General features: G+C 47.5%; 5 protein-coding genes across 5 annotated transcripts; 3 read left to right on the top strand and 2 right to left on the bottom strand.

Moving 5' to 3' along the window:
- Positions 1-87: 87 nt before the first annotated feature.
- On the top strand, positions 88-1,507 carry EDB93DRAFT_1106587 (uncharacterized protein; the record flags this gene model as incomplete). Its single annotated transcript, XM_041447630.1, has 5 exons — positions 88-155; positions 331-354; positions 679-861; positions 919-1,433; positions 1,485-1,507. Coding segments are annotated over 5 exons (813 nt in total), but the record flags the coding sequence as incomplete, so codon positions are not given.
- Positions 1,508-4,093: 2,586 nt separating this feature from the next.
- Positions 4,094-6,029, top strand: EDB93DRAFT_1106586 (uncharacterized protein; the record flags this gene model as incomplete). The annotated part of the gene is given in 6 exon segments (XM_041447629.1): positions 4,094-4,183; positions 4,249-4,296; positions 4,378-4,576; positions 4,596-4,760; positions 4,839-4,989; positions 5,453-6,029. 6 exon segments carry the CDS (start codon positions 4,094-4,096, stop codon positions 6,027-6,029), a joined length of 1,230 nt encoding a protein of 409 aa, XP_041304469.1.
- A 1,544-nt stretch (positions 6,030-7,573) lies between these two features.
- EDB93DRAFT_1253637 (uncharacterized protein) lies at positions 7,574-9,418 on the bottom strand (the record flags this gene model as incomplete). Its single annotated transcript, XM_041453486.1, has 8 exons — positions 7,574-7,697; positions 7,743-7,918; positions 7,974-8,126; positions 8,173-8,334; positions 8,397-8,836; positions 8,895-9,012; positions 9,073-9,236; positions 9,355-9,418. 8 exons carry the CDS (start codon positions 9,416-9,418, stop codon positions 7,574-7,576), a joined length of 1,401 nt encoding a protein of 466 aa, XP_041304468.1.
- A 1,081-nt stretch (positions 9,419-10,499) lies between these two features.
- EDB93DRAFT_1322465 (uncharacterized protein) lies at positions 10,500-13,568 on the top strand (the record flags this gene model as incomplete). Its single annotated transcript, XM_041454956.1, is given in 11 exon segments — positions 10,500-10,524; positions 10,646-10,805; positions 10,859-10,937; positions 10,989-11,306; positions 11,359-11,866; positions 11,970-12,195; positions 12,260-12,383; positions 12,403-12,674; positions 12,760-13,097; positions 13,154-13,471; positions 13,528-13,568. 11 exon segments carry the CDS (start codon positions 10,500-10,502, stop codon positions 13,566-13,568), a joined length of 2,409 nt encoding a protein of 802 aa, XP_041304467.1.
- A 601-nt stretch (positions 13,569-14,169) lies between these two features.
- Positions 14,170-16,371, bottom strand: EDB93DRAFT_1322464 (uncharacterized protein). Its single transcript, XM_041454955.1, has 7 exons — positions 16,268-16,371; positions 16,194-16,215; positions 15,755-16,138; positions 15,143-15,704; positions 14,971-15,087; positions 14,391-14,923; positions 14,170-14,338 (listed from the first exon to the last, which is right to left on the bottom strand). The coding sequence occupies exons 1-7, from the start codon at positions 16,342-16,344 to the stop codon at positions 14,336-14,338; spliced, it is 1,698 nt and encodes a 565-aa protein (XP_041304466.1). The 5' UTR covers positions 16,345-16,371; the 3' UTR covers positions 14,170-14,335.
- Between the last annotated feature and the right edge of the window lie 116 nt (positions 16,372-16,487).

Raw genomic sequence — 16,487 nt, 5'->3', positions numbered from 1 at the left:
TGAGGTCCGCCCCCCGCAATTCATATCTGATTCTACTTCTCCCGGTTTTCATTATAATACTTCAAAAGATTATCATTTTTCATTCAGGTCTTGTCTCTGTTGAACATCTACAATGTCAGAATCAGCGGACCTGTCTTGCAAAACCTCCAACTACTGTCACTTTTTCTTTTACAGCCCCCTTTCCTGCAGCATCCTCCTCCATTTCATCAACATCATCGACCTCTTCCACACTAAAGCAAAGACATGCGTCGCTTGTACTTCCGTCTTTCCCCAGGCTCGTACCAGCGTGGAATTTTCGTGACGACGCTGGCCTTGTATTGCACGTTGCAGAAATTTCTGCACCAATGCCGGAATGTAAGGGAAAGATGCGCAAGATGGCTGGTAATGGCGACTACCACAAATCAGTTGGCGCTTTTATAATTCAGCAGAAGAAACCGCGCAAGAAATGGTCCAAAGAAGAAACCTAAATGCTCGTTGAGGGCTGCAACACGGTACATACGACTTTCAAATAATGTCTCACAATATCAATTCTGTTTCCTCTGTGGGGTGTCAGCAATTGGAAGGCCATATCAAAAGATCCGAAGCTGACTTTTGACAACCCGCTCACCTGTGGACCTTAAGGACCGGTTGGTACTCCCCAATTTCCGTTTGTTAATTTTCATACCTGGCCTCTACTAGATTTCGCACTTACTTTCCTGACACGTACGAGGAGCACTGCCCCAATGCGAAGACACATCTCTCCAGTAAAATTCAGTCAACCCTCCCAGATGGGCGCTCTATCTTTGAGCTCTCAGAGCTCACGGACTCCTCTCAGTCGCAGACTTGGTCCAGCACAGAGACACCTCTCAAATGCGCAATGTGGTCCGTGACCACTACTTCTCCGACATCATCACATATCACTTCTGATTATCTGCTTAGCCACTCGGTCTTTGATTGTCGCTTGAACACTATTGGAAAGTCATCTTGGGGTCCGCAGGACTGGTTTTCTGCCAACCCCCAGCTCGATATGTCTGCTTTCTCCAGTAGCAGGTCATCATTTGCTGATGGGTTGTCTCCTGCACCGTCATCTCCATTTTCCTTTCATAACCTCAACCACGGCATCATCGATTGCTCTGACCTCTTTCCTAGTTCCTTTCCAAACGACTTCACCTCCGATGTTGGCGTTAGGGACTCACATTCCACATTTTCGGACCACAAGATGTTTGCGTCGAGCCATTTCAAGGGGTTCGCACATCACTCCAACTATGCTGGTGACCTCATCTTCCGTTCACGGACACATCAACCCCAGCAGTCATACCACGGTCTCGTATTCAGGTTTGGCACGCCTGGCCTTGGACTCTCTGATCCGGCAACTCTGCTATCAGCAGTGCAAGGCCCGTGTCTGCATTGCGTGTGGCAGAGGTTTATCTCCTTGGTGGAATCTCTGGGTTCCAGTGAGTTTTCCATACAACTGCTGCTTCCCATTTGTGTTTATCTTCTTCTAGTTATCACCACCTCTCGCCAGTGAATAGGTCGCTATACCCTTCTGATCGTAGTCGCGCTTGCTCTGCGTTTAAACGCTGTCACTACTCTATACTTGTTATACCTGAATGGAACTTTGTTTGCGCTGCAGCCTGCTAAAACTTGTCTCTCTTTTTGTGTTATTCGTCTCTCACCGTCCTTCTAGTTAATTCCACTACTTGCCAGTCATTTGGCTGCCTTGGTCACTTGGTTGCGGTGTATCTCTCAACCTCTCCTCACCTCGTCGGTGACCAAATTTGGGATTGTGCGATCCTACACTCAACCTCGTCACAACCCAGCCCTCGTCCTTCGCTGTCTCCTGTCCCAAGATCATCGTCTCCGATGGTGCATCATCATCCCCATCTTCAACGGGAACCTAATCAAGGCTGGCATACACAAACTCGCCCATCTCATCCGCAATATCGTCATCGATGAGAAGTTAATATCTATTAGTAGATCCTACCCCTTTCAGAATTCTTCAGCTCTTTGTACCATTTCAAACAATCCTCATCTTTTTTGCGTCTCTACTTGTATTAATATAGACGAGTTTGAATCTCTGCTCTCAGATCATCCTAAACCTGCTTTCGTCCATTCAGTTTGCATTGGTCTCCATGGAGGTTTCTGGCCATTCACTGACACACATTTCGGTGATCAGCCTCTGACTCATGACAATTCCTTTGGTCCTCTCAATTTGCTGCCAAAAAAGAGTTTATCAAGTCTCAGATTGACAAAGAAGTCAAACTAGGTCGTTACTCAGAGCCTTTTGGGCCCCACCTCTACCCTGGCATGTATAGCATGCCCATTCATGCTGTGCCATTATGCATTGAAAGATATCTAAGATGGACCCCCTGGATTGTTCATGCAGGGAGTCCCTGAATTGTATGCCCTAGTAAGTTGCCTTTCAGGTTGACTGTTGACTTGGACAGATCCCACTGTCAGGCATAGTTCCATATTCCTTAACTTAGGGTCACAGAGCAGTTTGCACCCTTAACGAGTCCAAGCCACACAGTGGACTGTCACCCAGAAGACATGGAGCGGCACAGCCCTTTGTACATGAACAGCCCGCTCTGGGAAAATGAAGTGGGTTACAACCAAGCACTACCAGACATCAGTATGTCCTAGACAGACCTGTCCGAGCAGGGGCTCCCCCAGTGAGCTAAACAAAAATAGTTTTCTCATAGCAGCAGTAACCTTACAAACTTCTACACTACAGATCAGAAGAAATGGATTCTCCCATGCAGCCCTCAGCCTTAAACCCTGCCAACGCTCCAGACCAGGAGATAATTGCATGGCTTGAAGACAGGTCAAAGAGGGAGGAGTGGACCAATGTTTTTTTCGGGGGAGCTCCTTCGGCATATTGCAAATCGCTCCACTCAGGATATATCCCTGGCCAAGGTCACACCAATCTTCGAACCACAATTCTAGCTCACATGTTATCCGATCAGTACCTGGATGACTGTTGTAGCGATGGTCGCGGTGTTGGGCTTGAAACCACGTATTTCATACTCACGTCAACACCCAAAATATATGCGCACATGTCCGATGCACTTTCGCACATGTCTGAGCCACTCCGTATCGGATCCGGCGGATCTGACCTTCGGACATCGCATCGGCCGATCACACTTCACGCGCACTTGTCCATCCCGTGTCCTATCCATCCGAACTAGCCCCACTAGGTGCGTAGTTATTCCCATGCACGTTTTCTGACATTCGGACCACATTATTACATGTCCGCAGCACCTCATGTCTTATTACATAGGATATCGGACCCGAAATATATCGCTACTATCTTTGCCTGTAGTTTTCTGAATTTCTACGTACTTACTTAAATACTCTGTAGTGACCTGTAGCAATCATCATCCAGTAGTTAGGAGCCTGTTTCCCGACTCTGCGGATCACCCAGAATATTCTCGTAGTTCTTAGTTGCATTGCAAAATATTACCATTCATTCACCGTCATACTCTGTCACTCGTTATACTCGCGCATACCGCTCGCAATCCGACACTCATTATAAAGTTTCCGACCTATTATTGTGAAGTCTGAAAGTCCGAAATCTTGGACATCGCACTTCGGCTTCAGACATTGGATAAGTACCTTCGGACATCATTGGATTACATTCGGACATTGTTTTGCACCATCGGACATTTTGTTATTTGCATTACTGACACATTTTACTACTAAAACCAATTAGCAATCCCTTTAGGATCGAATGCACTTGCTCTGCAAGTATAGCAGCATAGGTTGTGCTAAGATCTACCTAAACATTGTTGACTAGGTGGTACAATTTCTGCTGAGCCCAGCAGAGATCAACTCTTTACACTGTCATGTTGACTTTATCCTAGAATCCTTGAGAAATTACCAACAGTCTGCCACTCCTGGTGTGGAGATTATAACCTGCTCCTTGATGGGAGCTACATCAATTCAGGAGAGAGTGTGGCAGGAGTTAGTTGATTGCCACATCTACCACATCCTCCTTCCTTTCTGTTACAGGAACAGACACTGGCTAGCTGTGGATGCCAATATGGAGGAAAGAAGCTGCATGGTATATGATTCACTTCACAATGCCTGTGATCATGGCCGCATAGAAAAGGACATGGAGCTGGTCCTTGATAGACTGGGCAAACCGGTGAAGAAGGGCTCAGGGTGGATTTTTCAATACTCAGATTGTCCACAACAACTGGATGTTAGTTCATGTGGTGTTGCCATGGTGAACACAATTGATTGGATTGCACATCAAAATGTCTCCAGATGGATTCCAAACCAGCCTGGTTTGATGAGAGCTTCCTACTACAGGATGTGTGTAGACAGTGTTTTACCAGAGGTGATACCCCACCTGACCTCTTATTGGTTGGTTGCTGAATAGTGGTGCTTCTGCAGGACCAAAACCCTGGTCCCACTTTACAGATACTCCATGCCATTGACTCAGATCTCCCTCATGTGAGCACAGCAGAGTTTGCACACCCTAGTCCGGCTGTACAAACTCCACCTGGTGTCAACTCAGACCTCCATCACCTGGGTGTACAGCAGTCTGAACTTGAGTCCAGTGTCTGCATGGCATGGAAAAATATATATACTGGTGAGTGGTTGTTGATTAGGTGCTGGCACACTTGTGGATGTCACATTTGGTGGGTTAGGAAAGGCTTGGCCACCCAGGCCTGTAACACTTGGGCCTGAGGCCCTACCAGATATAATCTGGCAGGCCCTCAGCCCATTTTGCACGGTCAGCAGACAAGATCTAGTGGCTACATGGACCCACTGGGGTACACTGAAGGAAGACCGCAGGAGCAAAGCTCATGATTGACTGACCAAGACCACTCAACTCTATTACTTTGTTTCAGAGCTGAAGGATCTTGGCCTGGCAAAGGAAGCTTTGGAGTGCCTCCAGACCTTCCATAGAAAGCTGTACAAGAGGATGAAAGATGAACATGGAGTTGACTCACATCCTCGCGACCAAAATCCTGGGAGGCAACTCAGATCTGGAAAACCCAGGTGGCACTAAGCTCATCATTGACTTGGAAGTTGATAGACTGTTTATTTTGCCCCACAACCATTCACACTCAGAGACATTCATTCCATTTTTATCCCCACCTTTGCATCAGTCCTCCCTGTCACCATCTGCGCATTTGTAATTTCTACCTTTGGTCTGACAATGTTCTAAATTTGCATGTCTTCTGGATTCTACTGTAGCATACTATCAGTCAACAAGTCAAAGCACTGAAGTTGTTCATCTTAAAAAAGAATCAGAAGATGCGCTACAAGCCCAGCGTCTATGCCAACTGAGAGTGTTGTATACAGGTTGTAGTCACATGATTTTGTCCAGAAACATACGGGAAGTACATAGATCACCGTGCGGTGCTTCAATGATGAAGTCACAACCTGCTCAATGACAGGCTCCACTTGCACCCAGGCCACCGTGGTGTGATCTGTGATGACGTGCACAAACTCATCACAGGTGGGGCAGTAGAAGGCTCAAAGCTGGGCCACAGACACCATGCGAAGTAAGGCTGTGGACGAGTCAGCTGAGGGAGTGGCTGGAGGAGGCTACTCGGACGGGCGACCCCTACCCTGAGAACCGGGGGGGCACTAAAAAAACCATGGTTGGTCAGCAAGAAAGAAAAAAAAAAGAGGGGTGGGGGGTGTGGCGGAGAGGGAAGTGGTGCACCAAGGCCCAGCCTGGGGTGGACGGCCAAACCAGGCTGGGTGAGGAGGGGGCTTTGAGTGGGCTGAAGGTGGGGGGGCTCACCAAAAAAAAACAAGGTGCCAGCAAAAAAAATCAACAGCTGCCATGCTTGATTGCTAACGCCCATGCACAGGAGGCCTGCCTGCAGCAGCATGCCTGCGTTGTCTCTGTGCCCGCAGGCGCTGTGAAGTCACCCACGGCCAGCAAAAAGAATAGAGGCATGCAGGAGGGGGGCCGGGTGGCAGAGGGGGAAGGAGAAAAAAAAAGAGGGGTGGGGAGGTGTGGTGGAGAGGGAGGTGGTGCCTCAAGGCCCAGCCTGGGGCGGATGGCCAAACCAGGCTGGGGGTGAAGTGGCAGAGGGGGAAGGAGAAAAAAAAAGAGGGGTGGGGTGGAGAGGGAAGTGGTGCCTCAAGGCCCAGCCTGGGGGTGAGGGAGTGGGGGGGGGGGGGGGGGGTCTGAGCAGGCCAAGGGGTTGGGGGGCACTCGCCAAAAAAAACATGGAGAAAGCCTTGAGAAAAGCAGGCTCCACCTCACCAGTTGTGTGTACATGTAGAGCCTTGTGACAGTGAGGACAGGAAACAAAGACACCAAACTCCGACTGAATCATGCTGAGCAGCTGACAAGCCCCCAGAGTGGACCCTGCAACCTGCCACGAGCAAACAGTTAGAACAATGTCAACAAACAAAAAAAAGTCACACACCAATAGAGTAGCCTTGGTTTCATATATCTGGCGTGAATAGGTCCATCAATAAGCCAGTGCATAGGGACCAGCATCTTACCTTGCACTGATCTAATGCTAGATTTCCGTAGTAGAGATGAAATTCTTTCCGTTGTGCCGCTCATCTTGGTTTGTGTAGTAGAAAGTATTACACTTTTCGGTAAACAATGCAAAAACAATGTGCGCAGTGCTCGAAACACTGGAATCCCATCCTCAGTGAGGTGCTTGTTGTACATGGACTTCTACAATGAGGATGAACGAGGATGAACAACCTTGTAGTACGCTGCAAACTTCCGAGCGGTATTTACCGTGACTGACTCTAATGGTGGTTCAACCAGCGGGACAGCCTGAGCTTGTGACCAATAGCAGCCCTTCTGCTAGCCTTCTTGGACTCACGACAAGTCATAGGCTGCTGCGCGATGGGGCTGCTGTAATACAAAGCTTAGACATGGAAATGTTCAGACTCGGATTCTTGTCCGCTTTTCATAAATCTGCACTACTTGCGTGCAGCGCACATGCATACGAATTGTTTTTACAGTCAGAGATGAGCCAAAATTTGTTGTAATTATTCTTCAGAGTTTGATCATCTGTTTCATGATATGATATTCTGTACAGGTCTCTCTACACCACTTGACCATAGCTCAACGACTCCGTGCGAGCCAGCCATCCTTACCCAAGGCTTTTGTTCTTGATCACTTCTTTAAGGTGGTCCTGCAATTTTCCTCTTTCTTTCTGTCCGTTCCATGATTCAGAAGGGCTGGTCTGGGCTTCTGGAAGCTCTCTCTTTCGTCATCTTCCACGACTCATAGGAGCTCTTCATGACCCTCGGTGGTATCGCATGCTTGACTCCAAGCTATTTTTGGATCTCCTGACCCCATCAGGAAAAAACCACCTGACTACATAGTACTATGTAGTCCGTATAGTCAATGTAGCTCGGTTGCTACATGCCTTCTACATAGCAACTGAAGTGACTATGTAGCACCACATGGTGCAACTGTAGTAAATCAGTAGTAGATTGTAGTTCATAGGAGTGGGACTCCAAGCAACTATATAGTGCACCATAGCGCACCATAGTAGTGACTCAGATTATAGCACATGAAATAGCAACAAATCAATAAATTCAGATCAGTTGATACTAACGGCGGTACTGCTACGACCCTCAGCTCCCGCTCTCACTAGCCTCGCCGCCCACTCTCCTCCTGAAGCTGGTGTTCTCGAATGGCATCTTCGATTGCCTCATCACTGATTCTGGATGCGTCTGAGAATGTAGTGGGTGTATCTACTACACCTGCATGGAAACTTCGCAAATTAGACTGGCACTTGCAAAATTTGAGTGAAACTCACCGAGCCACGTCATACAAATTGTCACAAATCCTTTCAAAGAGCTTGTAAGGTGCCGTGCACTTGTCAAAACGCTGCAGCGAGTTCAAATGATTGTGGTAGACAGATCCATATGCGATGGCTGTGAACCTGATGTCTTCCTTCACGCCCTGCATCCACTCGTCAATACAGCATTCGATCTAACAACAATTAGTAGGCATGTCAATGATAATATGAACGCGAGAGATGACTTACAGTTGTAAGCATGAGCGCAATAAGCTTGATAGGCATGGGGTTGAAAAACTGGTTGTAGATGATGCCCTCGTCGCTTCGGTTTGCAAACCACATGACATTGATACTGTCTTGGAGTAGCTCAGTCTTGTATATCCCCGTCTTCGCTGTCCAGTCCTAATAGCACTGTCAGTACATGAAAGTAGACCATTGCACTACATACCTTGAAAACGAACGATGAACCATCTTTCAAGGCTTCTGCTAGATCACGGTTTTGCCTTATAATGTCCCTCGATTCACTCGACCGAAAGCCAAAAAAAGTTCGAGTAAGCGACCGCATCTTCGTTTTGAGTTCACCACACACATGTGATGTGCGTTTCAAGAGCTTTCCAAAGGTAAGATATAATATAAGTCAGTCCAAGAATGCATAGATAACAGACGGCTTACCATCTTAATTGCTAAAGGTGTCAATTTAATGTTGACATCTTTCAATTGGCAAGCCTCACGCCAGGCATCTTTTCCCAGCATCGTCTCGTCAGCAATGGAATCTGGAAACGGCGCCTTTGTGACAATTAGACAGCGGAAGAGAGAAATTGCAGTTACAAGGATGTCTTTGGAGACATCATCAAAATCGGTGACTTTTACACAACTCGGATAGCGGGAGCCATCCGAAAGTTTCTTCATCTTCATCACTACCGTGGCAGCCTCTTCAGTGTCGAGCAGTCGTTTGCTCACCCGAGTAGGAGGCATTTGCTCCTCGATAGTGTTACCATCCTCTTCATCAGTCTGGCTAGTGCCAGCATCGGATTGAGGATAGTTGTTCTTGTCTGAGTCGTCACCAGAAGACTCCTCATCATCATTAGTGTTGTCGGAATCAAGTGTTGGTACTACAGGTCAAACAGAAGTGTATTAGCGTACCATAAATTGATGAGCAAAATTACTTACCCTTCAACTGACGTGCATTGCCGCTAGTGATGTGTGATACCGGGGGCATTTTCCCCATACTGAATGCCAAGACCTTTGTGTTGGACGACAGCTTTGTCTGCAGAGCATGGTCCAAGAACTTAAAACAAAAAAAATCAGCTACTATTCAAGTGGTGCGAAACGAGACAGATGAGCAAACCATAGTATCTTCATCACGGTCAGTGTCACTGTGTAGCTCCGAGGGTTCATTCTCGAAGTCGTCAGGGTTCTCTTGATAGGTCGCCTTGAGTGCCCGTTTTTTCTGTTTTTCTGCCTTTTTCTCCTTTGTGGCCTGATGACGGACTGTGCTCTGTGTTTCAGATACTGTAGAGAAAGTGAGTGAAAGCATCATATCATAGTTGTGGAAACTCGCCTCAATAGTTTTCTTTTTCTGTTGGTCAGCGTGTTCGGCCTCTTGAGGTGTGTGCAAGCGGTTGATTACCCTGCGGTGACAACAGAACACTTGTCTTTTGGGGCTTGGAGGTGGCTTTGCGAGGGGGCGGCATGATTATTCATCCTCAAAACACAAGGTGCGAACGAGTCAACAACCTGTAGGTTCAGTAGCTTTTATAATGTTGCGCGAGACATAAACACTTACAATTAGAACCTTGTCTTTGTTGATTCCAGGGTTTGTTGATTGAGCATAACACCATGCTGAAAGCTGTGTTAAATAGAATGGATAAAAGGTAGGGACATACTGTCGCAATAATTTTCACTGCCATGGATACCTCCACTTCAGCCAAGAAACGGTGCGGAGCATACTTTCGAACACTCATCCACTCTGACAGATATTACAGATTAATGTCAGTGGCGTCCACTGACACAGACTCGGAGGCTTGCTATCAACGCCCTAGCGGCATCAAAAGGTAATCTACACCTCCTCACCAATACCAAACACTCACTATTTTTCAGGCCGAAGGTTGAGGATAACGAGGAGCCTCATGCAGGCGAGCGCAAAGTGCCTATTGAAGAGGCCATGTATCCGCTCCCCCCCTTCCATCAAATGCCTGGTCCCATCTCAGTGTCTCAGTCATACATACGAAGACTGATCATAGAGCGTTGGGATGCCGAAATTCGTTACTGCGAGAAAGCAAAGAAATTGCGTCAATTCGAAATGGGACTAGGCCAAGGGAGGCTCACCATCATACAAGCGAGCTTGCAAAGACTTGTTGCAGAGCGCTGGGATGCTGAAGCAAAACGTTGTGAGGAGGCGAAGCGGGCACAACTTTTAGAGTTACTTCTTGCCGCTCATGGTATTACTAGACTGGTGTAGAGCCGTGCCGTGCCATAATCACTGAGACCGAAACCTAAAAAATTTCAGTTGAAACCATAAGCTAGTCTCCATAACAGACTGCAATCTCAGACTGAAGAAATGGACGTACCTGGTGGCGCCCTCAAACTAGTCTCTATAACGGACTGCAATCTGGGGCCGTGCACCTGTCAAATTATGTTATGCATCAAAATGAACCTGAAAAAAAATCAATCAACTTACCAACCATTACCAACCATGCTGCACAACTGCAGTTACTGTGACAAGCCTTTCCATTCAAGTGGGAGTGTGAAGAAGCATATAGCTACCCACCCCGCATGTCAAAGAAAATGGGAGTCTATGGTTAGAGATACAGATGACGAAGACGGCGCACCAGCTTACAACGACTCATTTTCCCCACTTCGCCGCTCATGCTCCATCAATTTTGAGGAAGACAACCCTATAGCATCTAAAAGTTGACGAGTCACTGTTGAAGATGTGACGGACGAAGAAGACGGCAGGCGGTATTTCGAACCATATCCTGAAGCTGGTTGGACGTTGCGAGAGGGCCAAACTAGTTTTGAAAGGCATCAGCAATATAAGGAGAGTGAAGGTGAAGATAAGTGGGCACCCTTTGGTAATGAGTATGAGTCGCGTTTCTCGTATCTGCAAAGAAAATTAATGTTAGTTCTGGCAGGGAAGAATGGGGACTTGCTGAATGGTTGGTCAAAAGCCTTGGGCAGACTAAAACAGATGAATTTCTGAAGTTACCAATAGTGAGCTTCATATCAATGAATGAAGACACAGTGTACTCACCATAGTGATAGACGCTAAACCACACCAAACCTTCGTTCCACAACAATCGGTCATTCCTACAGAGAGTCGATGCGCTGCCACATGGACCAGGCTGGAATTGCAAGAAGGTTAGTGTCAAAGGAAATCGGACGGATGAGAACAGACAGTCGCTGCATGAGGACCTTGAACTTTGGACCCGTGACCCTGTGGAATGCATCAAGGAACTTATCAGAAATCCTTTATTCAAGGAATATATGGTGTACACACCATCACGAGCATACGAGGACGAAGCGGGCACCAAACGGATCATTGATGATATGTGGACAGCTGATTGGTGGTGGGACAAGCAGGTGAGTAGCACATCAATTTGATACGAGACAAAGGTGCTTACCTTCACATCAGAAAGAACTGCCTGAGGGCACAACCATAGCTCCAATAATCCTCGCCTCCGACAAGACAATGCTATCACAGTTTCGAGGTGATAAGTCCGCTTGGCCTGTTTATCTGTCAATTGGCAACATTGCCAAAGAGAAACGACGTCAAACATCCGCACGCGCAACCATCCTCATCAGGTACTTACCTGCGACGAAACTCAATTGTTTCACGTCTGATGCGCGATCCCTCGCTGGATACCAATTGTTCCACCACTGTCTGTCGCTGCTGCTGGAGCCGCTCATTGCAGCCGGTCAGGATGGTGTAGACATGGTTTGCGCTGACTCGTTCATTCGACGAGTGTATCCCATACTTGCGGCCTACGTTGCGGATTTTCCCGAGCAGTGTCTCGTTGCTTGCTGCAAAGAAAACCGATGCCCTAAGTGCTTGGTGGCAGCCGATGAGCGTGGTGATCCACTAAATTCACTGATCCGAGACCCGGAGCTGACAAAGGAGATACTAGAGAGACAGAGGAGTGGTCAGCACCCGGTAGAATTTGATGAGTATGGACTGAGGCCGGTGTATAAACCTTTCTGGGCCAACTTACCACACACCAACATTTTTTTGGCATTCACTGCCAGATCTCCTCCACCAACTCCACAAAGGGGTCTTCAAAGACCATCTTGTCAAATGGTGCCTCGACATTGTGGGAGAAACCGAAATTGATGCTCCCTTCAAGGCCATTCCAGACTATCCTGGTCTCCGTCATTTTAAAAAAGGTATATCGAGCGTCAAGCAATGGACTGGAACTGAGCACAAGGAGATGCAGCATGTTTTCATGGCACTAATTACTGGTGCAGTCCCAAGGTACTTACTATGATATTCTGCCTTTTTGCTCGGTTTTGACGAATTGAGCTGCTTTGATTCACAGTCAAGTTGTCATTGTCACACGGGCCTTAATGGATTTTTGCTATTACGCACGACTTCATACACATACGAGCGAATCTCTGGACGGTCTGGAGAATGCCCTCGCCATTTTTCACACTCACAAGGATGTGTTACAGGAGCTCGCAGTACTGTGAACACTTCAACATCCCAAAGCTACATCAATTGTCTCACTATGTACAATCAATCAAACTATTCGGAGCTGCAGATGGATTCAACACCGAACTTCCCGAGCGCCTCCACATCGACTTCGCTAAAGAGGCTTACCATGCAAGTAACAAGCGCGACTATGAGGAACAGATGGTGTTATGGCTTCAACGCCAGGAGGCAGTCTTCTGCCGAACCACTTACCTCGAATGGGTGGCTGAGCGTGCCGCTCGCCAGACAGAACGGGAATCTGAGTATGATTCCAACTCTGATGCTGAAAACGAGGGCTTTGATGTGGTGCCTGTTGTTTTGCAGGATATCATTCATGTTCTGGCGAAGACTGCCACATCCTCGTCGATCTGTTCAACATCTCGAAACCATGCATGGCGCCGTCGATTTCCTGCCCGCTCTCACATTATTTTTACAGAAGCATTTGCCGCACAATCATAGCATTGTGCCTGGTCCCCAAGATCGTTTTGACACTTTCCGTCAAGTAGTCGTCATCCTTCCCCCCGACCCTCGTGTGTCCGAGTTGCCCAAGTGCCTACGGGTCAGGGCAACGCCTGAAGTGCTTCCTTCGTCTTCTGGACGGAAGCCAGGTTCCCCCAATCGATTCGACATGGCACTGGTTAGCAGTGATGGTGTCCAAGCATCGAAGGCACTACTCACGCTGAATGGTATGTCAATGGCTTCCATTTTACAAAGTATTACAATGACAATATCTAAATTATAGCCGCTGTCCGAGTTGCGCAGGTCCGTGTGTTGTTCAGGCTGCCTCGTCAATTTGGCGTGTACCTGCGACCCCTTGCATACGTTGAATGGTTTACCCCGTTCAGAGAGCCAGACGAGTCGTCTGGTCTGCGTCTAATATCTCGTTCAACTCGTCACTTGCGACGGAATTCGGCCGTGATTCATGTTGACGAGATTATTCGTCCATGTCACCTCATACCCAAGATGGGTCAATTGGTCAATCCTACGTGGACGAGCGCGAATGTGTATGAGTTGGCGAGTGAATTTTACTTAAATCCATTCATTGACCTCGAGACTTTTTGTATGTCCACTACGAGTACTTAGATTGATTTAGAATATGACTATTGGCTACTACAGTGAATACAACTACTCCCAGCGCCTCCCGTAGCTCTACATAGCCCCGTATTTAACTACATATCACTACAGTGACTATGTAGCAATATGTAGCTGTCACTGGGACTACACCAATATTTGTTTTTTCCTGATGCCCGCGACCCTCTATTTTCCGCCCTGGGCATTGCCTGATGACCAGAATAAGTTAAATGCCCAGGTTCCAGAATCGAGAATCAGATGGGGATCAAGCACAAAATATTATCCGTCACAGATGACGAGAATAATTTCCGTGTATAATAACGGCAGTTGAGCTGTACCAGTGAATCGTGCTGCAACAACGTTTCGCCTTCGTTCCCGTGACGAAGTCTTGGTCGATGCTTGCCAAACTGTAACAAAAATAACCAAACTTGTTGGGGTCTTTGGACGCAGGGTAACTGTGAACTTGATTTTGGAAGGCATCATCAAATGAGTCACGCAGGTCAGATCTGTGTGGTGAATAATGCAACTTAAGTCCGTCAGTGTCACGCATGATGCGTTTAGCTGGCATTCATTCATTGGCACGAACATTAAGCCGCAAATGAGGGACGTGCCCCTGCTACGGGACATATCACTATCATATGGCATCGGTCAGTTCGGATATCTGGGATTCATTCTCTCATCGGGCGTCTGTCCATGAGGACATTTTCTGTCTCTCTCTCGAATACTTATTGGTATGCAGGTATACAAGCGACTTCTAATCCAGTAGAAGAAATTCTATTGATATACACTGGTGGTACAAGATATCCACAAGCATCAACTTATTTGCGTTCACAAAGATGCCATATTTAATTTATTACTGCAGATCAGGTCGTCAGCGGCTAAAAACCACCATGGGCAGACATACTCACTGTAATGACAGTGGGCTCGTCCCTGCCAAGGAACTCCTTCAAGTTGCTGATTTCCAAAGCAACCTCGATGAGGCCCTTCAAGCCCTCGGCAGTGTCACCCGCCAACACTTTCTCGCCGGCTTCCGGTCCAACATACCTCTCCACATACAGTCTAACAGTCGCACCAGCACTGCCGGTACCACTCAGCCTGAACACCACCCGTGACCCGTCATCGAATAACACAACTTGTCCCTGGTTCTTGCTCACACTTCCATCAATCGGGTCTGTGTAGCTGAAGTTCGTGACAGATGCAATGGTAAAGTCCTGATTGGTGCTCTTTGACTTGTAAGTCTTATTTGCGAGCGACGATGAAGTGATCGCGCCATCCAGCAGTGCAACAAGCTTGTTGGCACCCTCGGAGGAAACCTCTTCGTAGTCATATCGACTGAAGAATGATCGTCCGTAAACAGCGTAATGTTTCTTCAGCAGTTCCTTGATTCCAATAAGCTCATTTGGCGACTCCTTATTGGCAGCAGCAATAATATTCAGCCATGCTGGCTGACGGTGAGTATTTGTAAATGTGGGTGACACCGAGACTGACCCATGATTGCCCAGATGCCATCCTTCTCACGAATATGGTCTGAGCCCGTTCCGAAAGACTCTTCACCACAGATGGAAAGACGGCCAGCATCCATGAGGTTACCGAAGAATTTCCATCCTTTATTTAATGGCTGTGAGCACCGTATAGCGCTATGTAAGCACTATCGACTTACCGGTTGGAACCTCGAAATATTCCAGGCCCTTCTTCTGTGCAACCAGGTCGATCGCTTTGCTAGTCGGCATACTCCTCGCAAGGCCCTTTACGCCTCCTTTCTTGAAGTATGGAATAACATGCGCCCAGTCTGCGATAATGGCAACTGAATCACTGGGAGTGACAAACGCGCCCTTGCCGTAGATCATGTTTCTGTCGCCGTCACCGTCGCTTGCTGCGCCGAAGTGAATGTTTTTCGCCTCGACGACTTCAACAAGCGAGTGTGCGTAGGTGAGGTTGGGATCGGGGTGTCCACCGCCAAAGTCCGGCAGTGCGACACAGTTCTGAATAGAGGCTTCAGGGAGACCTAGGGTGTTCACTAATATCGCGCGTGCGTAAGGGCCTGTAACACCATGCAATCCATCGAACAGGATACGGAAGGATGCAGCGTTGTTCTGAAGGAAGTCCTTGATGAGCTGGAAGTCGAAGATCTCTTGAAGGAGTTCGACATAATCCACTACCGAGTCGATGATCTCGACTTCAGTTGGTCCATATTTCGTTTTGCCTATCACGGAGAGGTCGACCTGATTGCCGATGAAGGTCATTCCAATGAACGGGTAAATATCAAACGTACGGGATCAGCTTCGATAACCTTGTACCTTTGGATAGTCTTGGTGATCTCATATATCTTGTTCGTTACATTTTCAGGTGCAGGTCCACCATTAGAGACGTTGTATTTGATTCCGAAATCGTTGTTGGGGCCTCCGGGGTTGTGGCTCGCGGTGAGCAAGATCCCACCATCCGCCTTATATTTGCGGATTACATTCGATGCAGCAGGTGTAGAAAGAATAGAATCTTTCCCGATGATCAACTTCTTCACCCCGTTTGCAGACCCGATCTTCAGGATAGTCTGAACGGTCTCGGGGGAGAAGTAACGACCATCGCCTCCAATGACAAGCGTTGCACCTTCCGCCTTGATAGAATCGAGTATAGCTTGGATGAAGTTCTCTGTGTAATGCTGATGAAACAAGGGAAATAAAAATCCATCATCTTCTCAGGATTATCGCACGTACCTCCTGCTGGAACACTTTCACCCTTGGGAATGCACCTTAGTATGGTCTATCAGCGTGATCGGCCTAGTAGATACCTCTTTCTAAGTCCTGATGTACCAGGCTTCTGCCCATCGAACGGCTTTGTTGAAATCTCCTTGACTGGATAGCTCATTGATGTAGGTGGAGAGTAACCTCAAAACTGACGTATTTGTCTTCTTTTAGTATTCGCGCGATGATATGTGATTTTCATCACGTGCACAGCATTCAAACCCTGAAAGCCACGTAATAATTCATGAATATCAAGGAACGACTCGG

Source organism: Suillus bovinus, assembly GCF_016758785.1.
Source record: "Suillus bovinus strain UH-Sbo-P2 chromosome Unknown EDB93scaffold_61, whole genome shotgun sequence".
Classification (NCBI taxonomy): domain Eukaryota; kingdom Fungi; phylum Basidiomycota; class Agaricomycetes; order Boletales; family Suillaceae; genus Suillus; species Suillus bovinus.
This window is presented reverse-complemented; position numbering and strand designations above follow the sequence as displayed.